Source organism: Amblyraja radiata, chromosome 21, assembly GCF_010909765.2.
Source record: "Amblyraja radiata isolate CabotCenter1 chromosome 21, sAmbRad1.1.pri, whole genome shotgun sequence".
Lineage (NCBI taxonomy): Eukaryota > Metazoa > Chordata > Chondrichthyes > Rajiformes > Rajidae > Amblyraja > Amblyraja radiata.
Genome location: NC_045976.1, coordinates 28,510,230 through 28,531,594, shown reverse-complemented (window position 1 = coordinate 28,531,594; position 21,365 = coordinate 28,510,230). Strand labels below are relative to the sequence as shown.

The window sequence follows — 21,365 nt, the reverse complement described above, 5'->3', positions numbered from 1 at the left end:
TCAACTATAGGAAGCATAGGTCTAGTCTGCTTAATCTCTCCTTAAATTAATCAATGTGGATGTGGTGAACCTCTGGTGCAAGTATATTCTTCCTGAAATGGGGACACTAGACCTCTACACGTCATTCCAGATACATTCTCCCCAGGCACCATAGAATTTGGGCAAGAAGTCTATTCTCATGAGAATCCTCTCATAATATTGACCAATGTACTGTTTCCTTTCATATATCCTTTTGATTTTTATGGCATTGATATAGTGGTTTTGCCTTTGGCATTGTTGAACTAGATGTTAACAATATATGAATGGCTCCAGGAAAGCAGATGGAGAATCCAGATTTTTTTTAAATCCAAGCAGTGGGATTCTCAAACTCTAATGCATAAGGGAAAGTTAAGGGGAAGATGGATACATAATAAGAATGAAATAAAATGTGCTCAGCTTTGGACAAAATGGTGGGATAATTCAGTAAATGCGTCTTCAATGTTATAGTCAATAATTGAGACATTCTTGCCCCCCCCCGAACCACTAGCTCATAGGCTCTGTCACAAGGCTTGCTGCTTGCCTTCAGATTTCTCCTATGTAGCAGTTTTATTGTTTGAGCAGAAATGCTCAAACAATGTTCTACAATCTTGGCTTAAACCATGATAAAATTTGTCAAGCAGTATGTATACCACAGAACAGTTTGTACAGTACTTTCAGCTTAGCTATTTTCAGACAAGATAATTACTCAGATTTGTAATATCCAATAGTAAATAAGTGACCAGACCTACAAAAAAAATATAGTGTAGTTTTATAGTGTAGATAGAAGAAAAAATAAATAAAAATATTAAATTCTTGCCATGACTTTATCCACTGGTCAATTTAGGTTTGTACAATAAATATTACGACTATTGTTTCTATGAAGAATGAATCAACACCAAAATACTATGGTACACAAAAATGCTGGAGAAACTCAGCGGGTGCAGCAGCATCTATGGAGCGAAGGAAATAGGTGACGTTTCGGGCCGAAACCATACTATGACTGACATCAGATATTGTCCAAAGAAATTGGAAAATGTTGTTCCCGATTTTAAAACCCTTAGATTAAAATGAAATCAGATCTTATACATCTAAAGTGACAAAATTGTAATTAATTTTTGGTTTTAAAATTAGATATACTCCTCTATTGTCAAACACCTCATTGATAGTAACAGGAGAAAGATAGCAGGAACAGGCCAATGTGCATTTTGAGCCTGCTCAATACATTCATGACTGATCTCTACCATATTTCTGTACTCCACCCATATTCCCTGTGGATTTGAAGGATTGACTGAAAAATTCTCACCTGTATTAATGCAACTAAGATGTGTCTTAATTTCAGCCTTCAGCGAATCTTTTAAAGTGAATTTGTCTTGTGTCATCCTATTCATTTTACCCCATTCCTTTAACTTTTGCAGTGCTTCTTCTTTATGATGGAAATAGTTAATTGCCTCAGGAATTGAGGCATAAAGGGTGTTCATTTCAGTGTTCACTGACTGTATGTACCCTGGTGTGATGTAACAAATCAATTACATAGAAAATAGGTGCAGGAGGAGGCCATTCACCCCTTCGAGCCAGCACTGCCATTCATTGTGATCATGGCTGATCATCCCCAATACATAACCCTTCTCCCCATATCCCTTGATTCCACTAGCCCCTAGAGCTCTATCTAACTCTCTCTTAAATCCATCCAGTGACTTGGCCTCCACTGCCCTCTGTAGGATAGTCGGGATATTCATCGGCTAAAGAGGAAAACTGCCCTCATCTCAGATTAAATAGCTTCTAGGTCTCAAAAATTGTGTCTTTAATAGCGGCCTCCTTGATAAATTCAAATGCAGTGGTAAGGCACAATTAAGGAATTTTATAAGGCTGATAAAACTCAATCTGAAATAAATCTTGAATATTAATAATGTATCATAATTGGAACAATATTGTCAAAGTAAATTAGAAATCTGAAAATTCTTCCACTATCTTACATGAGTTTTCCAAGCTAGCATAGCTTAATGTTAGCAGTATTCTGAAATACTGCACGATTAAGCATTTAGTTTTCCAGGCTCCTTAAACTAAGATAATGCATTAATTGACATGGGTTAAATAAACTCAAAAGTTTTTACAAATATCAATTTGACCCAATGTGGAAAACCTCTTATTTTTGATGTAAGATAATTTCTTTGTGCAATCATTTTTTAATATCAGAACCTATTCCATTCTCTCTTCACAGGACAGAACTCTCTTCCAGATGAAAATAATTCTTACACCTTTACTATGTCTCATCCTTACTGACCTGGCCCTGCAATCTCTATGATTTTTCATAGCCTTCAGTTAATTTATCCTAAACATTAATCCCTCTCTAAGGAGCCACTCCCAATCTAACTTTTTCTGGTTCCTATACCAGCTGACAGTGGTAATAGCTTCCACTTCCCTTGAAACCATTTAAGATAGTTATCTTCAACCACTCATCTCTTGCAACTGCCCCCTTTGTACTTATCATAGTGCCATCCAGCCCTGTCGCTTTCCGAATTCCATAATACCCTTAGTAACAGGAACAGGCATTAACCCCATTTCCACAAGTGACACCAAGTACACCTCTTACAGCTGTTCTGATTGTAACCTCCACTCAGTTGCAAATTTAGTAGTTGTAACAATTTGTCTTTCCACTCCCAGATCTCATGGCATGAAGGCAATTCTAAATTATATTTATTGACATTACACAAACAAATTCTGTAATTTGCATAAATGTATAGTACAAGCAGCTAAGTGGAAAAATGTTACAGAAAATCATGTCTCAAATCTCGTATGTTAATCAGCAGCGACATCTGCTGGCAATTCCCTCCAAAGCAGCAAGAGGCCGTAACAACATTCATCTGAACAGTATTTGGCCCAATATATATTTTTAAATATTTTAATTATATCTTTGTAATATATCAGTTTTGCGATTGATGCAAGAACATCCACCAAAAGCATCATTTTGTTTCTCTCTCCACTGATGACACCTGATACACCGAGTATCATCATTTTATTTTAATTTTCCAAGGATACCCATCTTGAAAAAGCTCTGCTCATTCTCTCCAATGGGGTTTTTGTTTTGTTCACATTACCAAAGAAATGTCCTTTTGTCTACAACTCAAAACTCATCTCATTTTCAAAGCCTCAGATGTGATTTTTAGTTAAATATCAGAAACCTATACAAAACATGGATTGTCCCCTCCAAAGAATGCATTAACATTCCTAGTATTAGCAAATTCTGAATTTAAACCGTGAATGCGAAATTTCCAAACTACAATACAATTGATTTGATTTGCTGTTGCAGGTTTATAATTTATAGTGAGGTTCTAAACGCAAGGGGTTTCTATACCAATAACTTTATATTATCATCCAATGCAGATATAAATGTCCTTGCACCCAGGGCCCAGAAACAAATGTAATCAATTAATCTGACTTTACAAATGGGAATTATGCCTAGAACACAAGAAATCTCATCTCTTTGAATAGATTTTGTTTTCACAGCAACCTGAAATGGAAGCCCTATTTGGTGCCTCATTCAAAAGGTGACATTGCAATACTTTTCCAATAATATTCAAGACACAGTATAGAGTATAAACCTTATCATTTAAAGGCATATGTATTACTAAGTGTACCTACACACCTTGTACTAAATTCTCATGCAAATCAGAATGCAAAAAAGGCTCATCACATGAGTTCATTGTTTCTTTATTTCTATTAGGACATAATGAAAACCCAATTATTAAACACATTTAAGGATCACCAAAATCACTTTTTATAACTAGTCAAATCACAATTGGTTAACAATGTAAATATTACAGTCACAGAGGTAAAGTTCAAAGCTAAATTAATTATAGGTCATGTATCTTGGGGTAGCACTGAACTTGGCATATGACTTGATAACTTTATTCACAGCTTCCAAGAAGTCTTTCTCTGTGGCAATTTTTCTGCGAGCTCTGATAGCAAACATTCCAGCTTCAGTACAAACACTACGAATCTCAGCTCCTGCAAAACAACAGTTTGGCACAATAGTTTAATATTACTTTTGTTTATTATTATGTTTTTATTCTATTGGTGCTACAGATTCATCTTTGAATGATGACCCAAGTTCACATTATAAAAGTCCTAGCATCTATTAACCTGGCAATATTTTATACTTGTTTCAGAGGAAAATAACCGAATAATAAATAATAATAATAAATAAATAAATCTAAATAATAATAATAATAATAATAAGACAAAAGGACTGCAAATCATCCCAGAAACCGTTACTTTTATTTTTCATTATGTATTTTACAGCCAATAGGTATAAATCAACCATAGAAATAGATTCCTGTTCCTCATTAGCTTATGTTTCATTACTCATGTGATGTCAACAGTCATTATGCATTACTTGTCCACTACTTGCACCTTTAACTGACTGGCGTGCTGGGCGACTTGTGGCGGTGGTAGGTTTTCCTCTCTAAATGCATGGGAACCAGGTGGGTTTCTATAATAATACATATCTTATCCTCATGGGTGCTACCATTAGTATTAGTTAATTCCTAAGCTAGTTAATTGCATGAATGTATATTCCTATTTGCCATGCTGCAAAGGGCAGAAAACAATGATGGGACTTGTATATAGGACTCAAAAGTATTTTCTCAGCATACTGACCCAGAAAACCACGTCAAAGGTGCAAGGATTTTGTCCTCCACTGCTCATCCAATCTATACATAGATTAATGTCCCATGATTACAGTACTATCCTTATTAAATTAAGTTTAAATTCCCATTTAAAAAATAGTGACCAGTTCTAGAGAGGCACTGAAAGAAATTAACATTGCATCAACAACAGCAAGTGATCAATGACACCCAATGCTGTCAAATCACCAGGATATGATGCACATGCCAAAGTTTTGAAAGTGGTAGATGTAGAAAGTGAATGGAATATTGCCCTGATCCCAAATTCCATGCATTCTAACATGGTTCTAACAGCACAAAACTGCTAATATAAACCACGGGGAATTAGAAGCATAGGCGACAAGACATACAATGATTGTGTGTTTTTAATGTACACCAGACTGGGCAAGTTATCAGAAGCAGTGCGAGGACAAATTCATTATGCCAACATGATGGTTTTCTAGATCAATATGCTGATGTTCCAAGGATGTACAAGCCATTTAACATCTAGTATTAGGGCAATGAGAAATTATTAATTAATAATCTGTAGCTAACAAGCTTTAGGATACATCATTAAGAATAAATGCGATTTAGATCAATACAAAATTGTCTTAAATCTCTCAAAATACCCTATGAAAGAATGGGACAGAAGTTTGCAACGGTAGATTGTAGAACGGTAGACTAACTTTTGAAGGACTAATCCACCGGTTACAACAAACAACTATCCACTCAAGATACAAGATACAACTGGGAAAGTTGATCCAGGATAACCGGAAAAGTTAAAGATAGTAATAGATTGAAGAAAATAATAAATTTGTTCAAAAATTGCTGTAAACGTTAGGATTAAGAACATTTCAAAATTCATCAAAGGTCCATGAAATTGACAAAAGTTGCAAAATTGAATATAACACTAATCTAGTGAGAAACATAACAATAGACTGTTAAAGCTTTCATATAAAAAGATATAGGTTAGCAAAAGAACATGGATTAGTTATAGACTGAGACATAAGAAAATGAAATGCGGAGGAATTTTGTGTTTATTCAAAGTGAAAAAAAAGTTGTAAATTTTGGAGCATGGTTTATAAGGAGGGGCTGAAAAAAATTAGCATTCATAAATATAATTGTGCAAGCAGTTATTAGAACCTATGATTGATTAATCAAGACACAAGGGCCCACATTTCTAAGTTTGGTAAGAAGTAGCTATGCAGAGAATGAATGGACATCATCTTCCAAAATTCCATAACGTCTAGTACAGTTCCCATGGATTGGATAGCAAACACAAACCCAATATCAAAAAAAAAATAGAAAGGAGGAAATAATAAGCTACACATCTTATATCAGTAGCAGGCAAAATGATCAAATGTGTTAAGGAAGTGGTAGCAGAGCAATTAGAAAATATGACTACCATTAGACAGAGATAACACAGAATAACAAAAGGGAAGACTTTCAACAAATCAAGAGTACACGTAATAACCAGAAGAGAAGAACCTGTGGGTGTGGATTGAACGCGATGCTTCCCTGCATAAAACACTTGCAACAATGTAGAATTGATTATATGATCCTTAAACTGATGTTAAAAGAATATCACTTTCACCCACCTGTACTATTTGGACATAATCGAGCAAGAAGTTCGAACCTCGTGTCTCTTTCCACACTCATGCTCCGTGCATGGATTTTGAAAATGTGAGTTCGTCCCTGAAATAGTCAAATACCAATTATTTCATGCAAACCATGATTTTTATATCCAGAGTAAAATTTCAGAGTTTATCCTTTTCAGGACGGAAGCAGTATTGGTTCATAATTTGGGGTAGTTGCCGATTTATTTATTTAGCGAATGCAAAGTCCTTTAGCCAAGCAGTTGCCTCTTGATCTGCTGTATGAAGGGTGACAAGTCCTCCTTTGAGTCTTTGTTGAGGGCATGCTTCAATGATGTGTTGCATTGTTTGCTGCTCTCCACAAGCACACCATGGGGTTGGACTGCTGCCCCATTTGTGAAGGCTGGCCAAGCAGGGGCCATGTCCAGTCCTGAATCTATTCAGCGTCCTCCACTGCTTCCTTGGGAGATTGGTGCCAGGGACCGGTAGTTGCCGATGACTTCCAAAGACAGATCTTTCTTATTCCTACACCTTACCCTACACGCACATGTGGAGAGAGGCCATCCCCTTCAACAATGGTGAACCCCTAACGTATATTAGTGATTCAGAACAAGTCACCGTCCACAAAACACCTGAAGACAGATAGGTGTAAAGTACTGAATTTTTCTAATTAAAATTAAAAACTCAAAAATTAATATCAAAATAAACATGTTAAAAAAATATAATCCATAAGGGGTTCAACATAGGAGAGAATGTGGCAGACGTCCCACAAGCACCTTTGCGATTCTATGTTTGCACAGTAATCGTGAGGCAGCAGTTATCCAGAAACTGCCAAATCATCTGCACAAAATATAGGCCAATAATGTCTTTACTTTAACTATACATTTTGTACAGGTGCACAACCTTTTATCCGAAATTCCAAATAACGAAAAGCTCCGAATAGCGGACATTATTTCGGTCCTTGAAGAAAGGTCCTTGAAGACGTTCACCGAGGGCGGCCCGCAGAGGTGACAGCGGAACCTCCGGTCGGTCCTCGAAGAAAGGGGAACTAAATCCCCATTCATAAAAGAGAAGGTGAGGGTATATTGCGCGGGAGGGTTAATAATTGACAATCTGCTGCTGCCTGCCCGCTGAGTTAAAAAGTTCCCACGATAGACTCACGATACACAGTGTATCGTGAGTCTTGCGTGGGAACTTTTTAACTCAGCGGGCAGGCAGCAGCAGATTGTCGCTCCATTCAGTTTCACCCCACCTACACCCCTCTGCTTCTCGGCCATGTGTGTGACCCCTTCCCTCCCCTCTCCAGCTCCCCGCCCATTGCACGGGCGCGGGGGCTTTGCACTGTCTTCACGTCGGCGATGCCAGCAGGTCACTGCCAGTCATCGGAGACGTCAGGACCAACGGGACACCGACTCCCAGGCCCACTGCAAGCACGGAGATCCCAGAGACCCACAGCCAGCAGCAACTCTAGCCCAGCCCCGTTCCAACTCCAGAGGAAAACTGCAAACTGGCCGGAGACGTCAGGACCACCAGGAGCCGCTCCCCGATGGGCCGCTATGGCGACAAGTGGCAGTTCGCCCACAGCCCGAGCTGCGCCCCCTCATCGGGACACCGACCCCCAGTCCCACTGCAAGCACGGAGGTCCCAGATCAGCAACTCCAGCCCAGCCCCGCTCCAACTCCAGAGGAACACGCAGGGGCAGAAGCTGATGGTGTGCAAGGTACGTCTTGTTCTTGGGGTGGCGCAGCTCGGGCTGTGGGCGAACTGCCACTTGTCGCCGTAGCGGCCCATTGGGGAGAGGATTCCTCTGGAGTTGTTTAATTGTCCCCTGCTATCCCAGGAACAGGGAGACACAGCAGCTTTTGAGAATGGTGGGCAATCACTTCCAAAGTTCTGCCCACAGTCAGTACACCTCTCCTACACTTGTCTCCCGCACTAAGATCATCTCGCAGAGAATGATCCCAGCCTAACCCTCCCTATTCTACAAGAAAAAACTACATTCAAGACTCAAACTCGCGATCGAGTAACTGCCGGGATCGAGGAGCAAACTCGCGACCTTGCGGATATGAGCCGAGCACTCTACCACCGAGCCAGCCGTTAAAATCTACGCTAAAAATCTTCCATTCCTAAAGCCGAAAAATTACGAATTACGAAAAGTGTCTGGTCCCAAGGCTTTCGGATAAAAGGTTGTGCACCTGTACCAACATTCATGGCAGAAATAATTGCATCATAAAATTGGCAGTGCTAGAAATCAAATGACAAATTAACATAAACTGTATTAACAACCAAAAAAATTAAACCAGAATTGATGCAATTCCCCAGTTCTTATAATTATGCGAAATGCAGAATATATTTGACAAAACATTGCCATACCTCAAGATCTGGCAAACTAAATTCAATTTTTCGGTCTAAACGCCCAGGTCGCATCAGAGCTGGATCTAAGGTGTCAGGCCTGTTTGTGGCCATCAGTACTTTAATGTTACCCCTTGGATCAAAACCATCTAGTTGGTTAATAAGCTCCAGCATTGTGCGCTGAACTTCATTGTCACCACCAGCACCATCATCAAAACGGGCACCTTGGAGAAAAGAGAGACTTGTCAAATGCAATTGCATGCTCAAAATATCTAAAACAGAATATTAATATTGACATAAAACAAGATAATTGTGATGATAACTAGACTAAGTGGGTCCCAGTCACACGGGAGGCCAGGTCCCCCAATACAACCAATTCCCCGACGCAATATTCCACGACTCACCCGTTCCCCCAACACAATATTCCACCATTCACCCATAGCCCCTAACTGCGTAAGTGTGGCTCATTTCCCCATACCCCCCAGCACTCCCTCACCCTCCCCTTCATGTGTGTGAGGGGAGGAGGAGAAGGGGAGAGGGAAGTGGGGTGTGTGGCCGGGGGGTGTGGGGTGGGAGGTGTAGGCAGGGGGGGTGGGGGTTGTGGGGGGAGGAGGGTGAGTGGGCGGGAGGGGGGGCGAGGGGGATGTGTGTGGGGGTGGGGGTGTGTGGTCTGGGGTTGTGTGGGCAGGGGCACTGTGGGGGAAGACCTCCACCGGCCACCCTCAGCTCCAGTAAAGACGCGATGGCGCAGGAAGGAGCGAATCGTCCCAGGGAGGGACAGAAGAGACTAATCCACACTGCGCTGACTGGCAGGAGAGGAGATCGATCTGCGCAGGCTCTGTTTTTAAGATTTTTAAACCTTGCTAACTTTTAAAATAAGCCACCGATCGGGACAAAACTTGGTGCACTCGCAGTACAGAACGGTGAGTGAGCTGGCGAAAAATCGTAGCCCTATCGCGTACAGATTTTGCGCAAATAGAAAGACCGCGCAAACCGGAAGAGCACAAGATCAGTTTTAGTTATGTATAGATTACGTAGTCAAACAGTACAGAAACAGGCCCTTCCACCCTGGCATAGACGAGTTGCGGCAAAGTGCCAATTTCCATACTGTATGGTTCCAAGATGCAGCACAACTAATTAAACTATTTAATCTGAGAAATGTAAGCCCTGATATTGATCATAGTGCATTTTTTAAGGTGTGTGTGTGTGTGTGCGCATGTGTGTGTGTGTGTGTGCGCATGTGTGCGTGTGTGTGCGCATGTGTGTGTGTGCGCGCGCATGTGTGTGTATGTATGTGTGCGCGTGTGTGTGTGTGTGTGTGTGTGCGTGCATGTGTATCCGTGTGTACATGACTGGTAGGGATCAACAGGGAATACTTATCTTTATCACATAGTTGTTTGTGCCTACCTTCAGCTATTGAGTCTCCCAAGACTGGGGAAACTTGGTACGTTAGGGTAAATGTCGCCATTAATAAAAGAGGATCATTTTTTGTCTACACAATTCAATAGTTATCCTTGTACGGACATGGGGAATACACGTCAATATATGCTCTCTTACAACACTAAATAATTCATTAATACTACTCACTGTATTGAATTTTTTTTTCCCATTTGAAATATTGTTTGAGATTTCAGTAAGGAAGCAAATTAACAGCAATTTTGTTGAAGTAGATACTGTATCCAAATTACTATTACATATTGGTGGTATAGTGTATAATGTTTTCATATCACAAAGGGTGTACCAACCTACAAAAATCTTCAGAAATAATAAATCAAACAGTCAGATAGCAGCAAAACGATGCTGAAGATAAGTACAATACCTCCAATTGCATCAATCTCATCAAAGAAAATCAAGCACGCCTTTTTTGTCCTGGCCATCTCAAAAAGTTCACGAACCATTCGAGCACCCTAAAAAATAAAAAATAAATCTTTATCCGAATCTAGATAAAAATTACTGTGTATTAATTTGGTGAAAGGCAACGTTAACTATACAGAGAACAAAAAGCATTCAAGTTATTTAGTACTATGGCGGCCTTGGTGGGAGACCTTTCACCATTGCAGTTATCCAGCATCTTACAGAGGTTCTATTAAAGGGGAGCTGAAATGGGTATCCAATTCTGTTTTCAGTTACTACAATTTCACCACATCTATTTGGATAACTTCCCACACTAGTGCTTCCAAGATGCCTTTCTTCTTTCTTCCCGAACTGTGGTTTCCTTCCAACATAAACTGTAAATGCTGGAAACACTCAAAAACACATCATCTTCCAACTAGACACATTATAGTCCTCAGACCTCAACATTGATTTCACCAGTTTTTATCAGAACTGGTCAGTTTTGACTGTTTAACTGTAATACTTCTTTCGTTTTTTGGAGAGCGGGGGGAAATGTCAACTAAATGACAGAAATGTCAATTATCTCGCTGGATATTTCCAGTAATTTTTATTTTTAGATCAACTTTTTTAGGATTATCTCAATATCCCGGGAAAAAGACTGATCCTCAGAGATAATATTCCTATAGATGGGTTTGTGTCATCAACTTTTAGAAATTAGTTCTGTCACAAGAATAAAAAGATAGCATTATTTACCTCTCCGACGTACTTCTGCACCAGTTCCGATCCTATCACTCTAATGAAGCAAGCATCGGTCCTATTAGCCACAGCTCGAGCACAGAGGGTCTTGCCTGTTCCTGGTGGTCCAAAGAGCAGCACTCCTTTTGGTGGTTCAATACCAAGGTTTATAAAAAGCTCTGGCTGTAAATTAAATCAACGAGTGAGCTCTCATGCTTTCTTGCTCAGTGTGAGTATTCCACTTAGTGGAACTGCGCATTAATACTACAGTAGTTTTGACATTTAAGAAAAAACGAGCACATTTCATTAGACTTTTAGATTTTAGACTTTCTTGATGTTTTCACGGCTTCATTGTTCATGGAACCAAACCAAAATACAGATGCCACTGCACAATTAAACCAAATAAAATACAGACATCATGTAAAAAGCTTGAATTGTACACGATTATTTTTAGTTAATTCTGTGTTTTTCTTGTGCCTTTTTAATTTTTGGCAAAATTATATACTTTCTGCTGTGAAAGGTTCAAGAAACGCAAACTTTATTTCTACAAAAAATATAAATTGAAATGTATAATACCATAGGCTCTTAGTCAAAGTCATACATATCAAAAAGTTATGAGGTCACCACCCCATTGTCACAAAGGGGACTGGCCCGTAGTTTATGTATTTAATTAGAAAGCCACACGTGGGATTCTTAAAGCAAAATGAAGACTCAAGTTTTTCTATGGATGACATGAAGTTTTACACGGTTTAAATGAAACTTTTTCAAGTAAGTCTTGGGGGTATTTTTCAGTTTTGTTTAAATCAATAAGCAAATATTCATATCCTAATCACATGCAATTCATACAATAAAGTATTACACTAAAAATTATGCTTACATGTAGCAAAGGAGTTTCCACAACCTCTTGCAATTTTGCAATCTGTTCTTTGCAGCCACCCACATCACTGTAGGTAACATCTGGCTTTTCTTCCACCTGAAAGGCCATTGCAGAATTAGTTACATAAAGGGAGTAAAACCTAGAGCATAATAACTTTAAAAAATGCTTCTCCCTAATGCCAGACACGTCAAATTATGTCTCCACATAGCTCTAAAATATAATTAATGAAGCACATTCAATACACTGAAGGCAGCTTAAAAAATTATCATTGTCCAGTCATAAGCCAAATTACTTGTTTAATTAAAACTGTAACCAAATAGAATGTTGTTTTATTAGTAATTCTGTCGTTAAATTCACAACGTAGCACTTTAAGTTTGATTTTAAATTATGATGGCAAACCTCGTTATTTAATCATGTTTAATCACCCACACCAAATCCTGGCATCACATCACTCCAGTCCTCAAACAACTTCACTGGCTTCCCATCTCCCACCGGATCACCTACAAAGTCCTGGTCCTCACCTACAAAGCCCTCCACCATCTGGCCCCCCCATATCTCACTGACCTCCTCTCCCCCTACCAACCCTCACGGTCCCTCAGATCCACATCAGCCGGTCTCCTCTCCATCCACAAATCCAACCTCCGCAGTTTTGGGGACAGAGCCTTCTCCAGGGCAGCTCCCAGGCTCTGGAACTCCCTCCCCCAACTGATCCGCAATTGGTCCTCACCATCTTCCAGTCCCGCCTCAAGACCCATCTCTTCACCTCTGCCTATCCTTAGCCCCACGTCCCCCTCCCTTTTCATCTGTGCTTGAATTGCCTCATATTGTGTTTTGAATTGAATTCTGTCTTTAATTTGTGTACTAGTCATGTCTCTACTATTTATTTCATTCCGCTTACATGTTTTTGCTCTACTTGCTAAATTTTTGTAAAGTGTCCTTGAGACTCTTGAAAGGCGCCCATAAAAAGGAAAAAGGCTAACATTAAAAAGGAAACCTAATGATGCACTTAAAAAAATAATCTAATGATACATTTAAAAAATAAATGTAACATATTTTTGAGCTCCATCTTTATATTGGTATTTACCTTGCAAACTGTCCTGAAAACAATTTTGTGAAGGCGTTTTTACAAATCAACAATGCCCAGTTAACATTTTAACATAGATTTAATTAAATGAACTCAGCTTGTAATTGAATCAGTGATAATTTCTAAAATATCGCTGAAATATAATTAAGATCTCTATCTCACTTCGTCATTATCCTGACTGAAAACAAGAAACATTTCATCTTATTTGTCTTGAAAACTGCTGTGCCATTCCATTTACTCAAGTCACAAGTGGCTTGGGGCTCTTGTTTGAATTTATCTGAACCGATTTCTGTCCCCTGCCAGTGCCAAAGCAACGCTCTTCACCTTTGACCCGTATGTTGCTTTTAACATGGTCGACCACTCAAACGTCCTCTGATGCTTATTCTCTTTTGCCCAAAGTAGTAGGATTGATCTTACTTGTTAACCCTCAAACCCTCTTGCAATCTCTTTTGTTCCTGCACTGAGGTGGTTAACCTTTGGACATCCCAAATCCTATTGCTCATTAACAAGCTGTACCCGGAAAAAAAAATCACAAGTCGTCACAAACCTAGTGACTTTATTTCCCTGCCACCTCACTGAACTCCAGCACTGCTGCTAATTTGATAGACCAGCCCCAAAATAAGACAACATTTGCTCTAATTAAACATCCAAAATCAATACCTCTGGCCATTATACTTGCTAATCAGTCTCGTATCAAACCAGTCACTCGTTTCCTGTGACCATAAAATGAAATTTCTACCCTTACCTGCTTCATAAGGAACACAGCTGCTGCTCAAATCCTCGCCTATGTTTCCAATATCTCCAGGTGGAAGTGCTCCACTGCTCTCCCGGATGGCCTCTTCACTTCTACCCTCCACCGCCACGTTTTCACATATCAAAGTCTGTTCACTCATCCCATGTTCTGTCAATTTCCAATTTGCTTATTTTAAAATCTTGTGTTCAACTCCAGCCTGACCTCAACCTCACCCCCATAACCATCTTCAGTTCTATAAGCCACTCAGTGGTCCTTTAAGTCTTGCCTCTATCCAACATTCACTTCCAACAATCCAACAACCTGCTCTTTACATGATATTATCGTATAAACAATTACTGGAATTTTGTCCAACCTTAGTTTACCTCATCTAACCTAATATCTTCTCTCTGGATGATGTAGACATCAGCCAAATTATACTCCTGAGATGCCCTTTGGATGTTTAACTATGATAAATGCACTACATAAATGCAAGTTGCGCTATTGAATTTACCTGCATCATGGTAACAGTAGGATCGATCTTTGGTGGCAGTGGAATATGTATCTGGTACTTGTTTCGATCCACACTGCAATGTTTAAAGTAATATTTTAAAATATGGCACAGTTTGCAATAAAATATCAGATATCTAACTGTATAAAATATTAATATAATGAATGTTAATCAACTCTTGATGTAATTCTTAAATGTTGATGTAAGTCTAAGATTGCCTTATATTTCAGTAGTTATAATGAATTAATGCAATTTACCAAAAACTAAACACAAAAAGTGTACATGTCAGCATGAAAACTAAAAGTTTGGTTCCTACCCAACTCTCATTCCTTCCTCAATATCAGTAGGAGCCACCTGGTCACTTAGATCAACCACAAATTTTGCAAATTGCTTCACATTAATGATGTACTTGGGATCTTCAGAATCTGCATTAATAATCTTTGTACATCTGTAAAAAGAAAAGAAAAATTCTTAGTCATCTTGTCAATAAGCTTCAGTGTCAATCTGTAATCATGAACTTGCATTTGTATTAGTGCCAATGCTAGACTTCACTGGGCTATTTAACCAATGTCAAAATACTATTTCAGAAATGCAGCAATGTGAAAAATCATATGTCCCCATTGGAAGGCAGATCAAGTAAAATTAAGGTCATTAAAATAAAAGTCAACATTAGAATAGTTTATAGTTTAGTTTATTGTCCCATGTACCGAGATACAGTGAATTGTTTTTTGGTGTGTGCTATCCAGTCAGCTAAAAGGCTATACATGATTACCAATCAAACCATTCACTGTGTACAGATATAGGATAAAAGGAATAATGTTTAGTGTAAAACAAAGTCCAGTAAAGTCCGATTAGAGAATAGTCTGAAGGCCCCCAGAGGTAGGTGGTAAGCCAGTCTCTAGTTGGTGATAGGATGGTTCTTCTATTCTCTGGACAAGTACATTATGCATTAGATTTGAATTAGCAAAACTCACATCTTTAGAAGGCAAAAGCTCCATGAAATGCCAAAATACTGTGTAATTTTGCAACTTAAGGAAGAGTGATTTTTCAATGTAACAAAGTCACCTCCATTTCATAAACGTGTTTCCAACCCAGCTTTCTATCTATGTTAGCAACAGTAAAAAAAAAAAGGCAGGGAGCTTGCAAATTGGCTCTTATCTTCTCTTACTAACAATGCTGGCTACATTTCAAAATCACTTCATTAGCTGTAAATTGTTTTGGGATATACTGAAAAGACTTGGACGGTCACATTGGCAAAGAAGGGAGCTATTCAGCCCATCAAATCTGAACTAGCACTTTGTCAATATATCCAGTCAGTCCCATTACCCTGCTTTGCATTTGGAGACAACTTAATGTAATTCATCTTCCTTGATGGAAGTAGGAATCTTCACAAATCTGGTGGAACAATTAATAGGAAGGTGTTGAAACACACACAGCATCCTACTTCAAGAAATGAAAATCTTGAACAGAAGCAAACTAATTACTTTTTCTATCATTTTCCAAGATGCGGCTTATCAAACCCGGATATTTGCTTTGGTTCATAAATGTTCTTAGGAGAACGATACCGGATCTATTTGTATTACAGAAAGCTCTAAAAATTGTATCAAGCATGTCTTCTCATTCTTAACTCTGCCAAATACAGATTTGTCTGTTCTGTAACAATGCTCAGGCAATTGTTCTGTGAAAACTGTGAATGAAAATGACTCATATTTGGAATCACGGTCAGATTTTGCCATTCTACTTGTTTCAGTGGCTATTAAGATTTATTTCACCTCCAGCTACAGAATCAGGCTTGTTGGCTAATTAGTTATACACAAATCAGTACACAAATTAGTTGGCTAAAGGTTATTATCCAGAACTGCCCTGAACAGTCAAATTGCCTTTACCTTAATTGCAAAGGTTTGTCTACTATCCCTTAAAATGCAATTGACTTGCTCAACTACTCTCCATCATACATTATTCAATTTCCAAGTAGTTCTGTTAAAAAAAAATCAAAAATTTAATACAAACATATTCCCTCAATTCGAGATAATACTCCTGAATCATCCTCACAATATCCTTCATAACTTTAAATGTCTTCGAAAAATATTGCAACTCTCTCTATTCTCAAGAAATGGACAGCAGTTCAAAGAATCATGGGCATTTCTAGCACATTGCAAGCCTTTCAGCCCCTCATATCCATGTTAGCCAAAATGGGCTTAAATTTAATCACATTTCCCAGTCCTCAATCCACAATTCTGCACATTATAGCTTTTCAAGTGCTTATCCAGATGCTAATTGCAACGTGATGAGGATTTCCTTTCACTAATCTTTCAGAGAGTTAACTGAAGATCCTGATTAATATTTTCTCCTTAACATTCCTCTACTATTCACATTAATTTAAATCTGTTTCCTATTTACGAATCTCTCTGTTGAGGGGGAATAGCTTTTTACTGTTTAACCTGCTTCGGGTGTCTATTTTATATCTCATTAAATTGCTCAACATGTGTCCCAGTTAAATTAAGGATGTACACGAATTGGAGGCTCAGTATGACAAGGGGAAAAAGGATAGCATAAATATAAGCTTTCTTCAGTATGACCTGGAATCTTTCAGAATCCTTACCTTGCAACTTGTAAAGGCTGCTCACTCTGGAGAGTCTGTTTGTCTGCTGCCAAGTCCCACAATGCTGGAGGAGCCAAACCAGTGTCAGATTCTTTGATACCTACACAAAAGAAGGCAATCCTTAAACGTGTGTCAAATTGCCACAATAAACAAAGTAAAACTACACAGCAAGGTGATATTAAACCAATTCTTAGAATGTGACTTCAAATTGTATTACTTTTCATGCATGATTTCAATTCAGATCAGATATATAAATTGGAAACCGTAGGAGGAAATTCTTTATATGACTTCTGTTATTGACTGAACACCACCTGTGAAGGAGTAATATGAATTTGTATTCTACATTTTGTCCTTAGGTCAGACCAAATCAATTTTATAGTCAATGAAGTATTCTGAACTGTGGTCTCTGGAATTTGTTATACATTTGCATGTTACAAATTCTCACAAAAAGCCACGTGCTAATAGCAAACCAATGCATTTCAGAGATTTAGATTGTTGAATCAGTTCACCAGTATAAACTCGCTTGTTTTTTTTATTTGCAATAGTGCTGTGAGATCTTTTATGCCCAACCAAGAGAACAAATGCAGCCTTGATTTAACATGTCATCCAAACATCAGTATCTCAGTGCAATTCTCTCAGTACTGCACTGAGAAGTCAGACCAGCTTGTTTGCACAGCAACTGACCATTCCTGGAGATACAAGAAACTGCAGATGCTGGTTTACAAAAGAAAATACAAAGTGCCAGAGTAACTCACCAGGTCAGACAGCATCTCTGGAGAACATGGATAGGTGAGGTTTCGGGTCGGGTTCCTTCTTCACATTTAAGAAATGTCTCGACCTGATATTTCTTCTATCCATGTTCTCCAGAGATGCTGCCTGACCCCTTGAGTTACTCCAGCACTTAGTATCTTTTTTTTGCTGATCATTATTAACTATTAAGTGGCACAAGAAAATATTAAAGGCTTGACGAATCTTGTACAAGAGAAAGGTTGATTGATTATAGGCAGTTTGGTAGTTCACACGGTTGCTCAAGTTTAGTTTAGTTTAGAGGTACAGCGTGGAAACAGGTCCTTTGGCCCACCAAGTCCGCACTGACCAGCGATCCCTGCACACTAACACTATCCTACACACACTAGCGACAATTTACAATTATACCAAGCCAATTAGCCTACAAACCTGATCGCATAAATCACAATTCTTAACCCAGGAGTTTGTAAATCTAGCTCAAATTGGCAAAGCCAATTTAAAATATTAACGAATTGGTCTAATTTCAGTGAAATGTCTGTGATATGTCATAATCAGAGTGATACAATGTGGAAACAGGCCCTTTGGCCCAACTTGTCCCACTTACACTATTAGTCCCACCTGCCTGCACTTGGTAGATATACCTCCAAACCTATCCTATCCATGTACCTGTTAAACTGTTTCTTAAACGATGGGATAGTCCCAGCCTTAACTACAGTGCCCTCCATAATGTTTGGGGACAAAGACCTATCATTTATTTATTTGCCGTTGTACTCCACAATTGAGATTTGTAACACGTGGTTAAAGTGCACATTGTCAGATTTTAATAAAGGCCATTTTTATACATTTTGGTTTCACCTTTCAGAAATTACAGCAGTGTTTATACATAGGTCCCCCCCCCCCCCCCATTTCAGGCCACCATACAGGGTTTGTACACATGGAACAGCTATAAATTCAAAGACTCTTCAAGGACTCTTAGGTCAAGGTCCAAAAATCCCATTTTCAGGGACCAAAATCTGGACTCTACCAAAGATCACAAGCTTGCCCGCCTCGAGACCGGTCCCTCCACCGACACGACCGCCCACCCACAGACCCGGAGCTCCACCACTGGACTGCGGTGTCGCCTGCCCGACCACCACAAGGCCGAGATGGCCACCACGAGGAGCAGCAACAACATCCACCGCTTCTCCGACCCTCATCGTCTCCCCGGCCAAACCCAGGCCCGGGCCACTGAAACCGCCGCGGCTGCCGACTCTCACCGCCTCCCCGGGGCCAGATCCGTCGACCCGTATCTCTACTCCAGCCCTTCACACAGGTATCCACCAAAGACTCCGCCGACCCTCGCCTCTCCACTGGCCACCATCGTGGAGGTGTCACCTCAACAGAGTTCCAGGCTCAACCCCAGGCCCACAACCGCCACGATGCAGACAGCACATGGTCTGACTCTGCTGGATCCTACTGCTTCCCCCCCCCCCCCCAAATTCCAGGACTTTCAAGGATCGCACGAGCCCTGACCATAATGTTTGGGACACAGCAATGTCATGTAAATGAAAGTAGTCATGTTTAGTGTTTTGATGCATATCCTTTGCATGCAATGACTGCTTGAAGTCTGCGATTCATGGACATCACCAGTTGCTGGGGTGACTTCACTGGTGGTGCTCTGCCAGGCCTGTATTGCAGCCATCTTTAGCTTATGCTTGTTTTGGGGGCTAGTCTCTTCAGTTTTCTCTTCAGCATATAAAAGGCATGCTCAATTGGATGCAGATCGGGTGATTGACTTGGCCACTCAGGAATTTACCATTTTTTTACTTTGAAAAACTCCTTTGTTGCTTTAGCAGTATGTTTAGGATCATTGTCTTGCTGTAAAATGAATCACCGGCTGATGAGTTTTGAGGCATTTGTTTGAACTTGAGCAGATAGGATGTGTCTATACATTTCAGAATTCATTATGTTACTACCATCAGCAGTTGTATCATCAATGAAGATAAGTGAGCCAGTACCTTCAGCAGCCATACAAGCCCAGGCCATAACACCCCCACCACCGTGTTTCACAGATGAGGTGGTATGCTTTGAATTTTGGGCATTTCCTTCTCTCCTTCATACTCTGATATGTTCATCTTTGTCTCATCTGTCCACAAGACCTTTTTCCAGAACTGTGGGTGCTTTTTTAAGTACTTCTTGGCAAACTGTAACCTGGCCATCCTATTTTTGCAGCTAACCAGTGGTTTGCATCTTGCAGTGTAACCTCTGTATTTCTGTTCATGAGGTCTTCTGCGGACAGTGGTCATTGACAAATCCACACAGGACTCAAGAGTGTTTCTGATCTGTCGGACAGGTGTTTGTGGATTTTTCTTTAATAGAGAAAATTCTTCTGTCATCAGCCGTGGAGGTCTTCCTTGGCCTGCCAGTCCCTTTACGATTAGTAAGCTCACCAGTGCTCTCTTTCTTCTTGATGATGTTCCAAACAGTTGATTTTGGTAAGCTAAAGGTTTGGCTGATGTCTCTAACAGTTTTATTCTTATTTCTCAGTCTCACAATGACTTCTTTGACTTTCATTGGCACTACTTTGGTCCTCATGTTGATAAAAGGTGATGGAAAGTTTCCAACGGTAATGGAAAGACTAGGTACTGAGAGCTCTCTTATACTTGCATTAAGGAGGCATTTAAACACACCTGTGCAATTACAAACACCTATGAAGCCATGTGTCCCAAACATTATGGTGCCCTGAAATAGGGGGGCTATGTTTAAACACAGCTGTAATTTTACATGGTGAAACCAAAATGTATAAAAATACCCTTTAATAAAATCTGATAATGTGCACTTTAACCACATGTAATTTTTTTCTATTACAAATCTTAAATTGAAGAGTACAGAGGCAAATAAATAAATACAATACAATACATTTATTTGTCATTTGGACCCCGTTGAGGTCCAAACGAAATGCCGTTTCTGCAGCCATACATACAAAACAAAAAAGACCCAAGACCCAACACAATTTACACATCCTTCACAGCGCATCTTCTCCTCGCTGTGAAGGAAGGCAAAAAAAACATATCTCTCCGCTGCACTCCCCTCTCCCCCCCATGTCAGAGTCAAAGACAGAGTCAAAGCCCCCGGCGGGCGATGTTAAATGTCCCGTAGCCATTAAAGCCACGCCGGGTGATGCAAGGCCACGCACCGGGTATTGGAGCCCCGGCAGGCTCTTGGTGTTGGAGCCCCGGCGGGCGCTCACAGAGTCCCGCGGCCATTCCAAGCCGTGCGGGGCGGTGATGTAGGCCCCGCTCCAGGTAATCTTCAACCCCGCAACTCGGGCGGGAGAAGTCGCCGTTGCGGAAGCCCCGAAAAGCGGTCTCCCACCAGGGACCCCCGGGCTCCCGGTATTACTGTCCACAGACCTGCGGTAGGAGCTTCCGAATCTCCGGGTGTCGGGTCACAGCAGCGCTCCACCACAGCTCCACCCGCTCCGGACTCGGCCAGCTCCGTGATGGTGAGTAAATCCGCAGCTCCGCGACTGGAGCCCCAGGTCATTCCTGTTGGAGACCGCTCCACGTTGCAGCCCCAACGACAACGGAGACCCGGCAAAGAAAAGGTCGGGTCCCGTGCAGGGGAAAGACCTTAAAGTC

The 21,365-nt window shown here is 40.2% G+C and overlaps 1 protein-coding gene across 1 annotated transcript in view; it reads right to left on the bottom strand.

The window, feature by feature from the left end:
• Window positions 1–3,709: 3,709 nt before the first annotated feature.
• Window positions 3,710–21,365, bottom strand: part of psmc2 (proteasome 26S subunit, ATPase 2) — a 34,403-nt gene continuing 16,747 nt past the window's right edge. The window contains exons 4-12 of the mRNA XM_033039881.1: window positions 16,999–17,098; window positions 14,713–14,844; window positions 14,400–14,472; window positions 12,072–12,167; window positions 11,213–11,377; window positions 10,446–10,533; window positions 8,648–8,850; window positions 6,278–6,374; window positions 3,710–4,023 (exon numbers count right to left, since the gene is read on the bottom strand). Of these exons, the coding sequence (XP_032895772.1) occupies window positions 3,866–4,023; window positions 6,278–6,374; window positions 8,648–8,850; window positions 10,446–10,533; window positions 11,213–11,377; window positions 12,072–12,167; window positions 14,400–14,472; window positions 14,713–14,844; window positions 16,999–17,098 (1,112 nt within the window). The 3' untranslated portion in view covers window positions 3,710–3,865. The remainder of the gene's footprint in view (window positions 4,024–6,277; window positions 6,375–8,647; window positions 8,851–10,445; window positions 10,534–11,212; window positions 11,378–12,071; window positions 12,168–14,399; window positions 14,473–14,712; window positions 14,845–16,998; window positions 17,099–21,365) is intronic.